At 38.2% G+C, this 16640-nt stretch overlaps 1 protein-coding gene across 8 annotated transcripts in view; it reads right to left on the reverse strand.

Moving 5' to 3' along the window:
• Positions 1-672: 672 nt before the first annotated feature.
• L3MBTL3 (L3MBTL histone methyl-lysine binding protein 3) overlaps positions 673-16640 on the reverse strand; it is a 124463-nt gene continuing 108495 nt past the window's right edge. For all 8 annotated transcript variants that reach the window (XM_010354707.2, XM_010354709.2, XM_030929171.1 and 5 more), the window contains 3 exons: positions 8518-8687; positions 8233-8295; positions 673-2503 (listed from right to left, as the gene is read on the reverse strand). In XM_010354707.2, the coding sequence (XP_010353009.2) occupies positions 2360-2503; positions 8233-8295; positions 8518-8687 (377 nt within the window). In that variant the 3' untranslated portion in view covers positions 673-2359. The remainder of the gene's footprint in view (positions 2504-8232; positions 8296-8517; positions 8688-16640) is intronic.

Here is a 16640-nt window from a genome sequence, read left to right on the forward strand (position 1 = left end):
ACAGTGAATTCTGCACCACCCTATGGATGCTTAATGCCTTGCCTCTAACATGTAACAACACGTTGCACAGAATGAGTGGATGTCTTCAATAAGATTTCAAAAATCAGCTGGGAGTGGTGGCTCATGCCTGTAATCCCAGCACTTTGGGAGGCTGAGGCAAGCAGATGACCTGAGGTCAGGTGTTCAAGACCAGCCTGGTCAACATGGTAAAACCCCATCTCTATTAAAAATACCAAAATTAGCCAGCTGTGGTGGTGGGCACCTGTAATGCCAGCTACTCAGGAGGCTGAGGCAGGAGAATCACTTGAACCCGGGAGGCAGAGGTTGCAGTGAGCCGAGATCACGCCACTGCACTCCAGCCTGGGGAATAGAATGAGACTCTGTCTCCAGAAAAAAAAGAAGAAGATGTTTAAAATCTCATGATTTAAATTATGCTTTAGTTCTATGCTTTACACTTGAAAAGAAAAATTCCCAATGGGGATGAACTGTACTTGACCTAACAATATAATCTTTCAGTATTTTTGTCATCATCTTGGACACAGTTTGACAATTCTGAATCCTACAGATTCATTACACAACTAGTAATGTCCGAATACTTGATGTTCTTCCTGCTCTTGTGCTGCCTCTCCTATTTGAGAAGCTTTCTTAAAAATCATACATATGTAAAAAGCATCTGCAATTAAGATTTTATTTCATTCATATCAGATATAACAAGTACAACTTGAATGTACAAATTCTGAACAAAACATAAAAAAGAAAAAAACAACAACAAAAAACTTATTTAAGCAGATTCATGCAAATAAATGACTGGGACACTGTAGATGTCACCCTGTTTTACCTTGAATTGACAAATGCAAAGGACTGCTAATGGACTTCCAACAGGGACATCAAAGGAAGTCCTACATCATAAAAAACGAAAGCAACTAAAGAAGAGGTGGAACTTCCCCCAGAATTCAGACAGCATGCTACAAACTTACTTTCTATTTTTAAAATAGTCCTTGAATAAATATCCAACCCTGGAATCAGAAAGTACATCAAAAGACGGACAAAATAATTTACCTTTTGCCTTAGAAATGCATTCTTGCAAAAGAAACACTACCAGCTATCAATTTATAATCAAGGGTTTTCATTTAAAGTGCATCTGTATGCTTATATATCGAGGCAAAGTATTCTACAGGAAAAGGAATCCTTCCAAGATGGAGGTTCTTGGCTAATTACTTTGGGAAATCACCTCCCTGATCTGTGAGAATTTCAGATTTTGTCTCAAATGAAGTTGCTCCTTCACACCTTGCCTTTTCAGTAAAACCACGACACTCGCTCTTCAGCCAACCCTGAAAAAAACCTTTGGGTTTGGAGGACAATGCATGACCTGAGACAGGGCTCTTTACAGATTAGTGTTTCTGTTGACAGAATGAGCTCTCAGTCTCTGTAAAGCACTACAATTTCATCAATGACAATTAGAAGCTCAAGATCATCTCATAAATAGTTCAACACCCTCACAAACATCCCCCCAACCGTAACTGCATACAACTGCATACACCTCTGATACCATCTGGCTCTTGTAAACACGGGGGCACCAAGATGCGTGAGACTGATGCCACTCAAATACACTACCTAATTTATTTATGTTTATATATTTTATTTTTCAATTCCATTCTTTTATATACATGTTTTTGGTAATTATAGTAAAGATGCTGGTGAAAAGTAATTTGTTTAACATTTCATAATGCGTGCAAAAGGAAAAACACTGATTCAAAGAAAAGTCACTCTTACAACTATTCAGCCCTGACAATTATGACAAGCAGTTAGGCAATATCATGACTTGCAAAGTTATACTTAGCATAATGTTGCAATTCAAAATATGGCACAAAATTAACAATACAGATAACAGTCCTACTGGCTAAACTTAGCCAGGTTTTGACTAATTTGGTTTAAATTGAAATTTGATTATATAAAAAGGTTTCTGAAAGTATTGAAAAAGAAACAGTGTACATGAAAGAGAATTCAACAATGTTTACAAAATGCCAAAAGTTCTTACTCTGCCCCCCCATTACCATAAATAATTAATGAAGTCCCCCTTTCCCCCGCCCCCCCCCCCGACTCAAAAAGATTTACAAAGATAAATTTAGCTCAGTGAACAGAACCAAAAGATGACTGTTGTTAGACAGTACCTGGTTAAAAGCTCAAGCACTTTCATAAGAATTCATATATATTGTCTCTTGAGGAATATAAATAATCCGATAGTGTTGCTCTTTTGAGTTTTGGAGACTTCTCACTTAGGAGTTATAACCGTCCTTGTGCTTTGAATAAAACATGAGCTTTAAAGCAGAATGCTGATGGTATTCAGAATTCACCATCTTCAAAGTTCATTGTGAGAATTCTTCTCTGCAGCTTTGAACATCAGGATGGAATTGAAAATTTTGAGAGCAGGGCCCAGTTTAATGCTCATAATTTTAACAATGTCTGTTTGAGTCATAAGTAGAAATGCTTCTCCATCAATTTGCTAAAATGGGGGAAAAAACACCAGAACGTGGATTAACAAGATGCAGTGCTGCAGAAAATATTCAAGGTTAAATTATCAGCTGTCTTCTACATAGCAATGCTAAAAAAGCACACATAGAAGTTCATGTGTGCAATGACATTTCTTGATATATGGACCTTTTTTATCCACAACGACACACCCAAAAGTGGACTGCGAACAAAGTAAACTAATTCACCTGAAAAACCAGCCCACAGGAAAAATAGAAGGTGCTCATACCTTCCTGTGATTACTCTGAATTAGGTGTAGAGTTAAGAAGAATATGGAAAAATTCAGGGTGCCCAAAGTGTAGTTTTTATCATGGCAGGTTTTAAAATTAGAAGAGGTAACAGACACATGAATGTTAGTGGACATAAAATAATTCAGAAAAACGTATCAGCTAATTCCAACTTTTTTTTTTTTTTTCCCCCAAAATTAGCCTTCCACCATGAAGAAAATCGGAAAAATAACACTTATTTCTAGTGTGGCCACAGTTAGTCTTTACACACTGAAGAAAAGCATTTACTAACAGGGCAATGAAACAGTGAATGTGAGGCTGGTGTTGAGAGTCACTGACTTTAAGGTGGTTCTTCTAATACTCGGGTAAGGTAACCATGAGAAAGACCCTTCCTCTCTCTGGGCATCTTCTAAGACAAAAGTCTATGCTTCTGAAAAATAGGCTACCATTCTCTAGAAGTTCAAAGGCACAACACATCTTTCAGGTTAAAAGATAAAATACTATGAAGAAGATGTCTGGCTTCCTGGGCAGAGCAAAGAAACAGTCTTTCAGCTCTTAGGTAACTTTGTCACCTTAAAAAAAAAAAAAAAAAAAAGTTTCCCTTTCAGTTTTCCCACCTTATACAAAAAGTAAAACACACATCTGTTCTCTGCCTTAGAACATCAGAAACCTTGACAGCAATGCACTCTGTTATGGGATGAATGGTGTCCCTGTCACAAATTCATATGTTGATGTCCTGACCCCCAGTACCTCAGAATGTAACTTTTATTTGGAAATAGGGTCAAGGCAGAGGTAACTGGTTAAGATGAGGCCACACGGGAGTAGGTTGGGTGCCTAATCCAATTATGACTGGAATCCTCATAAAAAGGAGAGATCTGGAGAAAGAGACACAAATACAGGGAAGGCAATGTAAAGACCCAAAGAGAGACTACAAGAGACACACATAGAGGGAAGGCAACGTAAATACCCAAAGGAGACAACCATCTACAAGTCAAGGAGAGAGGCCCAGGACAGATTCTTTCCTTATAGCCCGTGGGAGGAAGCAACTCTGCCAACTCCCTGACTTCTAGCCTTCTTCAGATTCTCAGCTTCGAGAACTGTGAGACAATGCATTTCTGCTATTTAAGCCACTGGTTTGTGGTTGGCATTGTTATGGTGGCCCTAGCAAACTAAGACAACTCTAAATGCTGCTCACAGTTCTCTAAACAAAGGCTGATATAATTAAATAACTACTTCTTAAGATGAAAGACTTGTAAATATAGACTGCCTAAATGCTTCATCAGCAAGAACTGGAGTCATCTTAGACAACTTCTTCAAGTAACTATTATATGGAAAAAGTGTGCTAATTTCAGTAAAAAGACATCCTGCTGTTGTAAACTAGAAGGAAAAATGTTCCAATGTTAATCTCTAAGTGCAACACCGTTAAGCGGCAGGTATGAGAAATGTTCTCCTGTTTTTTGGAAACATTTGGTTTGTTCTCATTTGCTTGTGCTATGACAGCCCTCTGATAAAGCAAGGTCAGGAAGAAAGGCAGATCTATTAACATTTTGCTCAACCAAGGCAGATCTTAGTACAATGGATAGCCTGTAGAAGTCTTCTAAGTCATTAATGAAAGTGTCAACTGACATTCCCAAGGAGCCCACTACAAAAGCTGATTGGTTTATCATAACCTTGGCCCTACTGAAGGCTTGCAGCAGACACCAAGTCTCCTTCTGAAACTATGTAAGAGTATAACACAACAGATGACTGATGAAAAGAAACATTCAGAGAACTTAGTGGCTGGGATTTGAAGTTAAAAGTGGGACAGGAAGGATACATTTTGGTAGGTTGTTATTTATAAGGTTACATACACTAGAAAGAAAAATCTTGAGGCTACTTCTAAACTCTTTATTACATACAGGTTGCTCTGACATGTGGCCATAAGAACAAGCCTTGACTGGAAGGAAGTAAACTTTATTCAAGAAAGCAGATCCTAAGAACAACAGTGACCACTGCAATGTATTACAAGGCTTACTTTTTTTTATTAGCTTCTGCAATGCATATATAATGCTATAATTACAGACATTAGGTGTCTTGCTAATGGCCCAAAACGAGGGAGAGGGATGTGGAATTTAGGAGCTCTTGCCTTCCATTTCACTGCCCTTTTCACTGGGCACTATTTGGTCTTTTCCAATGCCTTAACTCGAAACCACAATGACATGCTCTGTCTGAATGAGTCTTTCTCAGAGTGTAAAGGCATGAGTGTATTGACTCAATAAAAATATACTTAATGTCTATTTTATTCTATACACTCTTCTTGGGCCTAGACATATGGCAGGGAATAAAACAAATAAAACAAAAACAAGTAAGCAAAAAAAACTTTTTGTGGAGTTTACATTCTAGAAGTGGTAGACAGACCATAAGCCAATAAACATACTAAGTAAGCCAATTAATCAGTAAGTTAGAAAGTGATTCATGTTGGCCAGGAGCAGTGGCTCATGCCTGTAATTCCAGCACTTTGGGAGGCTGAGGTAAGTGGATCACTTCAGGTCAGGAGTTCAAGACCAGCGTGGCCAACATGGTGAAACCACATCTCTACTAAAAATACAAAAATTAGCTGGGTGTGGTGGCGCGCACTTGCAGTTCCAGCTACTTGGGAGGCTGAGGCATGAGAGGCGCTTGAACCCGGGAGGCAGAGGTTGCAGTAAGCTGAGATTGTGCCACTACACTCCAGCCTGGGTGACAGAGCGAGCCTCTGTTTCCAAAAAAAGAAAAAAGGTGATTTGTGCTATGATTAAACAGAGCTGACTAGGAAGATGAATGGGCAACAGGAGCAGGGATACATGTGTGGTGCCAAGAAGCAATTTTCAAGTCGGAAAGTCAGGGCAGGACTAATTGGTAAGCTGGTATCTGAGCAGAAGTGAGCCACATGAAGATCTGGAGGAAGAGCGTTCTGTGCGGAAGGAGGAGCGGAAGCAAGCCTGGACAATCAGAGGAACAGCAAGGAGGCCAGCGCGTAGACTCGTGAGGGGCAGAGCAAACAAAGAGCCGGGGGCAAGACAGGTAATGAGGTATCAGACTGCAGGCCCTTATAAGGACTTCTGCTTTTATTCTGATTGAGAGATGAAGCTACTGGAAGGATCTGAACAGAGGAGTGACATGGTTTGACTTAGGTTTCAGCAGGGTCACCTTGGCTGTGCTGGGAATAGACTGTAGAGGAGCAAAAACAGAACCAGGAAAATGAGTTTGGAGGTTACTGCACTAATTCAAGTGGGAGAGGATGGCGGCGCAGACCAGGGTGGTGGTGCGGTAGAGTGATAGGGTTTTATATGTTTCAAAGATACACCGAATAGGATTTTCAACAGATGAGATGTGGCGTGTGTAAGAGAGTCCTGTCAAGGATAATTTCCAACAAGAGCCTATCTGAATACTTGTACTTTGCTTTTTAGAGATGATTTATAAGACTTCAGTTAGATTTGTACTATGGTTTACTTGTAGGACTCAAAACTCAAACCCACTGACTTTGTGAGACACTTGAGAACAAGGATTGGGTTTTACTATTTTCAAATCATCCTTCTCACAAGAGCATGACACAAAGTAACATACACATGGTCGGAATTTAACAAATGTGCACAAGATGAATGAATGAGAGTGAATGAGTGAATAATAGATATCGACAGACAATATTAACTATCTCACTCCTCTAGAGAAGGATCTGGCTTTGAGGGTATTTGGTAACTGAGGAACATCTCCAAAGACAATTTGCCATGAATAAAAAAACTACTCAAAGAAATACCATATCATTTTGAATTTAGACTTGAATCTTACTTAAACTGAATAATAGAGCAAACCTATATGGATTATCTAGATATCAATAGAATAAAAAACAGAAGTTATAAAAGAGATGCATTATAAATTTATTTTCAAAAATGCTTTCTTATTTTCAAAGGTAATGACTACATGACACTTTCCAAGAGAGACCAACAGCTCCCTATGTGGCTCTGCGTCCGCTCAGCGATAGAAAATGAATTCAGGCTGAGCACAGTGGCTCATGCCTGTAATCTCAGCACTTTGGGGGGCCGAGGTGGGCGGATCACCTGAGGTCAGGAGTTCAAGACCAGCCTGGTCAACACACGGTGAAACCAAGTCTCTACTAAAAATACAAAAAAATTAGCCGAGTGTGGTGGTGGGCACCTGTATGTAATCCCAGCTACTCGGGTGGCTGAGGCAGGAGAATCGCTTGAACCTGGGAGGCGGAGATTGCAGTGAGCACTCTAGCCTGGGCTAGAAGAGCAAGACTCCATCTCGATTAAAAAAAGAGAGAGAGAGAAAAAAACAGAAAATGAATTCAGAATGTCAGTGAAGACACTTAGGACTCAGGGAAAGAAAATCTGAGTAAGTGCCAATTAAAGATCAAATAGAGAGAAAATAAAACATTTGCACAATAAGAACATAAATCAGAAAAAGGATGTTGGAAATCAGATCCTTGTGCATTTTAACAGGCTTTCCTTTAATGCAAAAATTATACCTCACAGTGTAACAACACTGATAACTGGTGGCTGGATTGTTAGCTGTGTCTACACTCCTGCCATGCAACTGAAAGTGTGCTGTTCTTAACAGTTGAGCTTTACACATAGGGGCAAACAAGGTGTGTATGCGTGTAACTGTAGACAGCAGATGTTGGAGAAAACCTTCTGAGATTACTCAGTCTACTTTCTGCCTTCTGGCAGGAGTAGACACAGCCAAAATCAGAGGGGTAATTGACTGCTTTACTTGGAGGAGATGACAGGCAAGTGGCTTATTTTTCAAGGTCTCTACTGAATAAGGGTCTCCTGCTGTATGCTTACAGAATTAAAAGTTCGAAACCAGGTTCCTTTTTATTCTAGTGCTCACTGCCATAAGTGATACCATTCTTAATCACCCCTTATACTGAAGTTTTGGAGAGGTAGTTGAAAACAACTAATAAAATAATGTTCCAAAAGTGGACTGTGATAAATATCTTATTATAAACATTACTGAGGAATGTATATGACTTAAGGGATTTTTTTTAGACATAATGCTAATATTACTTATTACAAATCTCAAATGGAGTCAATCATGTTGTTAGAATGATGTTGGAAAATAAAATAATGGAAACTAATTTCACTTTATTAAAAAGATAAAACATTGCTTATTTCTTTCCTTGGCTGCTTCTTCTGTACTATAAACTATATAAATGCATGCTATTAAGTTCTGTGGGTTTTCTTTTTACAAGGAGCCTAGTGTTACTGCTGTGGGGCATCATAAAATGGTACTCACAAACATTCTTTTGCATCTCATCTTATACAAAGACATTTTTATACAACTGTTCATACTGCCTGTTAGTATACATCAATTTGTCAATTTCAACACAACCCATCTCTTTTTGACTCTGCCAATTCCACACATTTCACCATCCACTGCATTTCAGTGCTTTGATCCCATTAAGTAACATATTGCAATTTAGTGGAACACTTACTTCATCTTTAAATACCTTTCCATGTTCTTCACACCCAGGTAAGCTCTGTATAAATTCTGACACCTGTCAAAAGCAATATCAAAATTCCCAGTTAAAAAACATAGTCAGAATCTAAATGCTACAGGTTCAAAACATGTAACCCATATGCATTAGTTATTTCTCTCAGAATAATTTCTTCTCTTTCAGAAAAAAAAAAGACTAAACGCTACCTACGCTCAATGTTCCACACCTCTTAAGCCAGTACTCCTGTATCTGGTGTCCGGCAGCAAAGAAAATAAAATATACCTCGTCTGTGCTCCATTTGGAAACTTTACTGGCAGGGATTCCAGCGACAGTTGGAAGAAGTTTGCTTTGCTGCTCCCAGCGCAAGGGCAGACATGGAATTGGGGACTTAAAGGACAGAAAGACAGCTGACCGACGCTGTGCCTGCTGGACGGTGGGTTCTTCCCGGGCACCTGGTCAATGAAAACAAATGGGGAATCACTCTCTGAAAGCAGCAAGCCCCAAATGCCATGCATCTCCCAGATAACGAGACTGGGGTGGGGGTGGTTAAAGCATTGGTTCCTTTCAGCATTATGCTATTGAATAGGCTCTTCTTTGTCTTTACTGAAGGTCACTATAAAAAACAGCCTGTAAATTCAACTGATATTATTTGCGACAGCACTCATTGCTAAAAATATGCTTCATTATGTTGTTCAATGTTGTCTCTTTAATGCTTCAGATAAGCAACAGGCCTCAAAGTTTTAATGGGAAGGAAAGTTAATCTTATCCTAGCAAGTTGCTTATTTGTTCCCCTTTCTGCTTTGGATGTTGTAAGGGTAACAGCCAAGTTGCATCTCAAGTCCAACACCTGTGTTTACCATGTATGCACAGTTAGCATCCTTTCTCTCCTTCTGTTTCAGGGCTTGCTTTGGTTTCTTAACTTCTTATTTACTAATCATACTGATTTCTTAAATAGCCAATTTAGTTTTTTGACAGGGATATGAAATTATTGCAATAAAAATAAAACAGCAGAAATGCAAATGCTTGTGTCATTTTTTAATTTGTTCAGATCAAAATTAAAACTATTAAGTAATCTTACTATAGCCTGGGCTACAGGACAAAGTTCCATCTCTTAAAACAACAAAAAAACCTACTGAATATTCTATTTACGTTAGAGCTTCTGAATCCAAACCTAGTTTTATGGCTTAAAACAGCCATTCTCTAGCAAAGGATTTTTGTCCTCTGGACGCTTGACTTAGAGCTGTCAATCATCATCTCCTTATGGTCCTTTAGAACGGAAACCTTTTCTGAAAACTAGGTATTCAAAGCACCTCAGAAGAAAGGCACCTCCCCTACATTTCCTCTCTGCTCACACACCAGCTCAGTTACAAGGACACCTCAATTCCATCACAAAAGCCTTGCTTTTGTATTTCTATGATCTACAGAAAGATGCAGAAATCACTAAGTATAAAGCTCACCGAATTTTCGTAAAGTGAACACACCCATGTAACCAACACCCTGACTGAAAACAAAACATGGCCAGCACACACTTCCAATTACCTCTCACCTGTCAAACAAGGGTGACCACTTCCTTGACTACTAACACCATAGATTCATTTACCCTCTTTTGAATTGTATTTAAAATGGAAACTTGGGTATCTGGCTTCTTTCTCTAAACAGCATGTTTCTGAGATTCATTCGCATTGTTGTGAGTAGTAGAAGTTACCTTCTCTTTGTTGTATGGTTTTTCGTGGTTGTGAATACTCTGTAATTCATTTGGAGATCATGAACAATGAGCATCTGAGTTGTTTTTAATTTGGGGCTATTACAAACACTGCTATTACAAACATTCCTGTACAGATTATTTTGTCAGAGGCATTTGAACCAGAGCAACTCCATCTTGAGCAGGAGCTGGGTAAAATGAGGCTGAGACCTCCCGGGTCTGAGACAACTGCATTCCCAGATGGTTAAGACATTCTAAGTCACAGGATGAGACAGGAGATGGGGACAAGATACAGGTCATAAAGACCTTGCTGATAAAACAGGTTGCAGTAAAGAAGTCAGACAAAAGTCACCAAAACCAAGTAACCTCTGGTCATCCTCACTGCTACACTCCCACCAGTGCCAGGACAGTTTACAAATGCCATGTCAACATCATCAGGAAGTTACCCTATATGGTCTAAAAAGGGGAGGCACGAAGAATCCACCCCTTGTTTAGCATACCATCAAGAAATAACCACAAAAATGGGCAACCATTTAGAGTAGCCATTCTTTATTCCTTTCCTTTCCTAATAAACTTGCATTCTCACTTCACTCTCTGAACTTGCCCCGAATTCTTTCTTGCGTGAGACCCAAGAATCCTCTCCTGGGGTCTGGATCGGGACCCTTTTCCGGTAACAATTTCTTGAACATATGTATGTGTTTCCATTGCACATATACCAAAGAGTGAAACTTTGAGGTCATAGCATTTGTGTACATTAAGCTATGGGAAATCCTGCCAGCTTTCCAAAACAACTGCACAATACCTACCAACAGCATATGACAGTTCCAATTGCTTCACTTCCACACTAGTGCTTGGTATTGTCTATCTTTTTCTTTTTAACCATTATAGTGGGTGTATAGTGGTATCACATTACAGTTACAACTGCATTCGATGACTAATGATATTGATAATCTTTCCCTATGTTTATTGTCCACATAGACAGGCTCTTTTGTAAAGGGCTCATTCATGTTTTATGTCTACCTTTCTACTGAGTTGTCTTCCTTTTTCCTTACTGATTTATACATGTTGTCTATATATATATTCTGGGTAGAAGTCCTTTGTTGGAAATATGTATTACAAATATCTCCTCCCACTCTGTGCCTTCCTTTTTACTTTCTTAATAGGGTTTTTTGAATAACAGAAGTAACTGTAATAATGTCTAATTTATTAATTTTTTCTCTTATGGTAAATGTCTTTTATGTCTATTAAAGAAACCTGTGCTTACCCCCAAGACCATAAAAAAAGTTTTCTCTGCTTTCCTCTAAACACTTTATGCTCTACCTTTCATGTTTAGATCTACAATCCATCTGATATTTATGTCTTGTGTATATATTAGGCAAGAATCAATATTCATAGATTTTTTCCACATAGATTTTTAATTATCCAACCACGATTTACTGAAAAGACCATCCTTTCCTTTCCCCACTGTACTGCAGTGCTAGTTTTAACATAAATATCAGTGTCTTTCAGATCCCTTATTTTGTCCCACTGGTCTGTTTATCCCAATCCACAACTTTAATTACTATCATTTTGTAAGTATACTGATGTCTGTGATGTAGGTCTGTTCAAGATTGCCATGGCTATTGCATTTGCATTATCAATTTTACAATTCTTTTTTTTTTTTTTTTAAAGCTAAGATTTAGATTAGGCTTTCTATCAAACATAGTTCTACTAGACAAATTTCCAATAGATAAATTTGGTTAAGAAATGATTTCTTTACAATATTGAGTCTTCCAATTCACAAAGAAGCAAAATCCCTCAATTTCTTTGGCTCTTCTTTAATGTCTCTCATTAATATTTTGTCATTTTCAGGTAGAGATCTTGCATATCTTTTGTTAAATTTATTCCTATGTATCAGATGTTTCCTGAGGCTGTTATAACTGGTAAATTTTTAAAAAATTATTTCTTATTGTTCTGTTACAGTTTTCTAATAAATTTATTCTTAAACTAGCCTAATCTGAAATTTGAATTGCTCTGAATGCTAGAAAGTCACTATGCTGAGTCAAAAATATGTTTTATTAGAGCTGACACCCACTGGTGCTGGTTCTACCTCATTGAGCTCATACAGAGAAATTCTAGTGTCTGCTCCACATGAAACAGTTCAAATCTTCAAACACGTTTTAAAAAGCCATCATTATCCCTCTTTCCACATTTCATCCAGCCAAGCTCAAAGATGTAGGTCCTCATCCTATTTTATTGAATATCTATTATGAACCAAATATATAAACCAGAAACAGTTTGTTTTTATTCTCTTTTCCTTTTGGAATTGCCCAGAGTTTAAGGAATTTTTGTGTAGCAAAATACGGAGTAACTTAAAAACATCTTTTTAATCTTGGGTATTCTAAAGAGCTTAGCTATTATCTGAAATAAAATATTTGTACATATTTCGTAAGACAGTTTTATATGAAATGGTAAGAGTTCCAATTCTACACTACAGTAAAACAATAGGGCTGACTTTATAATTTGTATCCTGAGTGGGTGCCATATAGTCTTTTCCAAAACTACAGTCTTTGTCCTATTACTGTTTATGTTCTATTAACACTCAGCAGTGTTCATTCTATCACTGCAGATCTACTCTATTTTCATTTTATTTTCTGCTAAAAGCTGTATTATTCACAATTCATTTCTAATGTTCCGAACATTGTTCCTTAGAAAAATAACTAACCCATTCTAAGGAAATGACTAAAAACACCAAAGCCCTTATGTTTGTGGTCGCCTCTGCATGTTTTTAAATCTGATACTATAAATAGGCCTAGACATATATACTTTTCCAATCTTAGTACCAACTCTGCATCCTTCACATTAAGACTTTCCTTCCTTTCGCTGAGTCTTCGGCGCTAACTGATGTTATCAGCCACAGAACATGCCACCTCCTATTTTAATCCAAAAGGAATAAAGAAAGCAGCTTCATTTGAGCAAATCTGTACTGCATTCCTTGAACTGCACAGAAAAGTGACTCCAGGTTTTTATTTTAACATGTTATGATACAGGCTAAAATAAATGCAAATACATTCTGGCTCCAGTAGCTGGTTCAGTGCCAAGAGTAAGGAAGGGTAGGTTTAAATGTGCACAATGAGACTCAGGAAACATAGCCCAGTGTTCTAAAGACATTTCAGCCACCGCCCTTTGCCTAGGACCCTATTTCTTGCCACCCTCCTCTCAAATCACTGACATGCATGGAAAAGAAAACTTTTTAAGAAGTTTTCTGTATTTCTGAAGTTTCCTGTGATGAAAATTGACCAAAGGTATGTGATCAAACTATTTTCTCACTCGCCCCACTTGGTTTCAGGTTGTGTGCCTCCACAATGAATACAAATATTTTAGGCTGACTGGGAATAACTAAAATTACCATATGGAAGGAATGGTCATCCTTCCTGATTCTTGATTCAACAATCTGATACATTTTATTTGTAGAACCAAAGCTGTCATCCTCAACAGTGGAAAGATAAGAATTAAGAGAAAAGTGACAGTACGTTAAAATGGACACAGTATACTGCAGAGAAAAATAATAACATTCATTATGTTTATGAACAAATTAATCTACTCAGTCTAATGTTTAATCAAATAATCACTACATTTCTTCAAAAAAATTTTTCTCAGTGAGGCCTATACATATGAGAAAGAGACAGACACCAAAGACCCTCTAGTCATTCATAAGAGGCATAAAGACCAATGTTTTGTTGAAAAAAAAGATAAGATCTTTATGTGCCAAATTTGAAGATCCAAGTCTACCTACAAGTCAGACAGGACCAGCTGAAAAGTGGCTTCCAGTCTTGGAACACAGTACCACCAATATCCCTGGCCCTACAAGTCATGAGATATTGCATGGGATAAGGAACGTACTGTTAGAATCTCTTTTATAATCAAATTTCAAACATTCACTGGCAAAGCCCCAGTAAGAGGTGCCTCTACCGACCCTGCACCTGTGCACCTCCATCAGGGTCAGCTGATGCTCTCTGGATAGATTGGATGGATGGTACCTTCCAGTGAGATAAAAGAATGTTTCCCATTCTTATCTTCATCACGCACTGGTATGCTAAAGAAACCAAAAAACACTCCAAGGAAGCAGCTTTGGGCGAAAGTCTTTTCTCTCACCTGGAAAAGATTTCTTCTGAGCTATCATCCACTGACTCCACAATTCCAAGTTTAGAAGTTCATCTTAAGAAATTAACGAAGCATGAACGCCAACAATCATCTCCAAGCCACTTACAGTGGAGGGTCTCTGCCATGTATGTAACTGTACTCAGATGAAGACTACATTTCCCAGCTTCCTTTTCAGCTAAAAGTGGCCACATGACTAATAGACACAAGCAGAAGTGGAATCTACAATATCCTATGAGTTCTGCTAATTGGACTTGGAAGTGCTCTTAAAGGCTGAGAGCACACCCACCACCACTCCCCCAACATGTCCCTCCTTCCTGCTGGGTAGAATAGTACTTTAATGGCTAGCCTGAATAGGTACTCTGCAAGGCAGAGCAGCAAGATAAATGGAACCTGATTTCCTGATACTGTTAAGTACCATTTAAATTCTGGACCAAGCTCTGTACTTCCTTTATGTGGAAGAGAAATAAGCCTCTTTCACCTTACATAAGTCACTTTTATGTGTTTATATTACACACACACACACACACACACACACACACACTCCTACGATTCTAATCACTACTAAAGTTTATTGCAAAAATATTTATAACAGTCAGACATACAAAATAACTAGCCTAGATGACCCAACAGTAGGGGATTGGTTTGTTAAGTGATGCTACATCCATCCATAGAATATTTAATATTATGTTGCAAGAAGTATAAATACTTACGCAAACTGCAGGTTACAAAGTAATTTATATAACATTTCAGATAGAAATAGTCTAAAAAAGTAGGTCCCCATGTTCAGAAAATGGTATAAAATTACATGTAATTTTGATTTTCTCCATTTTGCTTCCCTGTATTTGCTAATTGTTCTATAATAAACATGCATTATTTGGATAATAAAAGTTATATAAACCAACAGCTGGTATCAAATAAACTACTTAATGTTACTAAAAAATAACAAAAAAATGGAAGTGTCACTTCGGTGACTTGGAAAGCAATTTAATGAATTTGTGGAAATATATCATTAAAACAACATCAATTGCTGGGTCTCGTTAATATCAGAAGAAAATGACAGATGGGAGTAATAGTAAGAAAAATAAGTTTGTGGATTTTTGACTTCATTATTTCATCCCTCTAAAAAAACAGAAAACCAGGGATTTTTTTAATGTTGATTCTTAGTGATAAAGGCCTGCCTCTATTGTTTACTGTATGAAAGTTGTTCATTCAGCAATTATTAATTCAGCACTGTACTGTATCAGAAACTCGACAGCTATATAAATACAGCATGTACTTGCAGACTTTTGTTAGGCTACAACAAAATGTAGCACTTTGGCATGCTAAATGCTCTGAATTAAAGGAAACTGAAAGGCCTCAGAAGTAAGCCTCAGAAGCAGCTTACATGACCTTCCCCCATGCCCTGGTCTCTCTGATCCCTTCTTTCCCATGTGCAGAGAGAAACTCTCTAGAATTTCTTTATTGACTAAGAAAACTTCTTTCCAAAAGAAATGCAACTGCCAACTTAGAAGTCTCATCAAATAGCCAAGAAAGACTTAACCACTAAAAGTCATCACCATGCCCAGAGAGACTTTTCATCTGTCCTTCTCAGGGCAGCTCCAAGAGATTACCCAAGAGACATTATCTACATAGTAAGACAACATTTGTTCACAGTGAAGTTCTGCTCCTCGCCTTCCTGCAACCTCCCACAGAACTCAGAGAAACTTTGTCCCAGGCCATAGTTCTTTGGGCTCATTCATTTCTCCTGAAAATTATTTACTACACAATTGCCTATACCAATCCCACCCCCACTCCCCTTTTCTCTATGAAAAGCGGTCATAAGCTTCAACCATTGGCCCTGAGTCTCATATTTGCAGGACTCCCACGTTTATGCACGTTAATATATTCTCTTTCTCCTATTAATCTATAGTCAGTCATCTCAGTGAACCCTTAGAGAAGGCAGAGGGGAAGCTTATCCTCTGTCCCTACACTTTTTCAAAATGAAGTTTAATAAACAATAATGTTGTTATCCAAAGTATAAATTTGCAAATCAAATCTGCTCACACGTGTCTCTCATTTCTGGTTGAGTACAGGTATTAAAATTCCTGATTTGGCTTAGAGTAGAAGAAAGTGATGCAGAGAAAATACCTTTGTAAGAAGACTTTTCAGATAAAGATGATCCTGAAATAAACATCCTCTGGTGTTTCAGGAGAAACAAGACAATAAATCTTCAATATAGGGAACACTAACTCAAATATGAGGTCTTTTGGTGGAAAGAAACATCTCCACTACCATGGAGGGTAAGAACCTGCTTCTACCAGACTGTTCCCATTAGGGCCCAACAGAACCATCATGTGGTAGGCTCACCCAGGAGGGCAAGTGCCAGACAAAAGGAGGTACACATTATGCTCCTTGCCGCTTGCAAACTTGGATCCAAATCTGCTCCCACAATGCTAAGTCGACAAGCCGCAGCAGCAGCTACTGCTTACCACTTATTCCGACTCATTCCTGTTCCTTTAGGCCAGTGGCAAAAGTGAAACCAGAATCTCCAAATGCCTTGTCTCAGTTTAGTTTCAAAACA

This window comes from Rhinopithecus roxellana, chromosome 4, assembly GCF_007565055.1.
Source record: "Rhinopithecus roxellana isolate Shanxi Qingling chromosome 4, ASM756505v1, whole genome shotgun sequence".
Lineage (NCBI taxonomy): Eukaryota > Metazoa > Chordata > Mammalia > Primates > Cercopithecidae > Rhinopithecus > Rhinopithecus roxellana.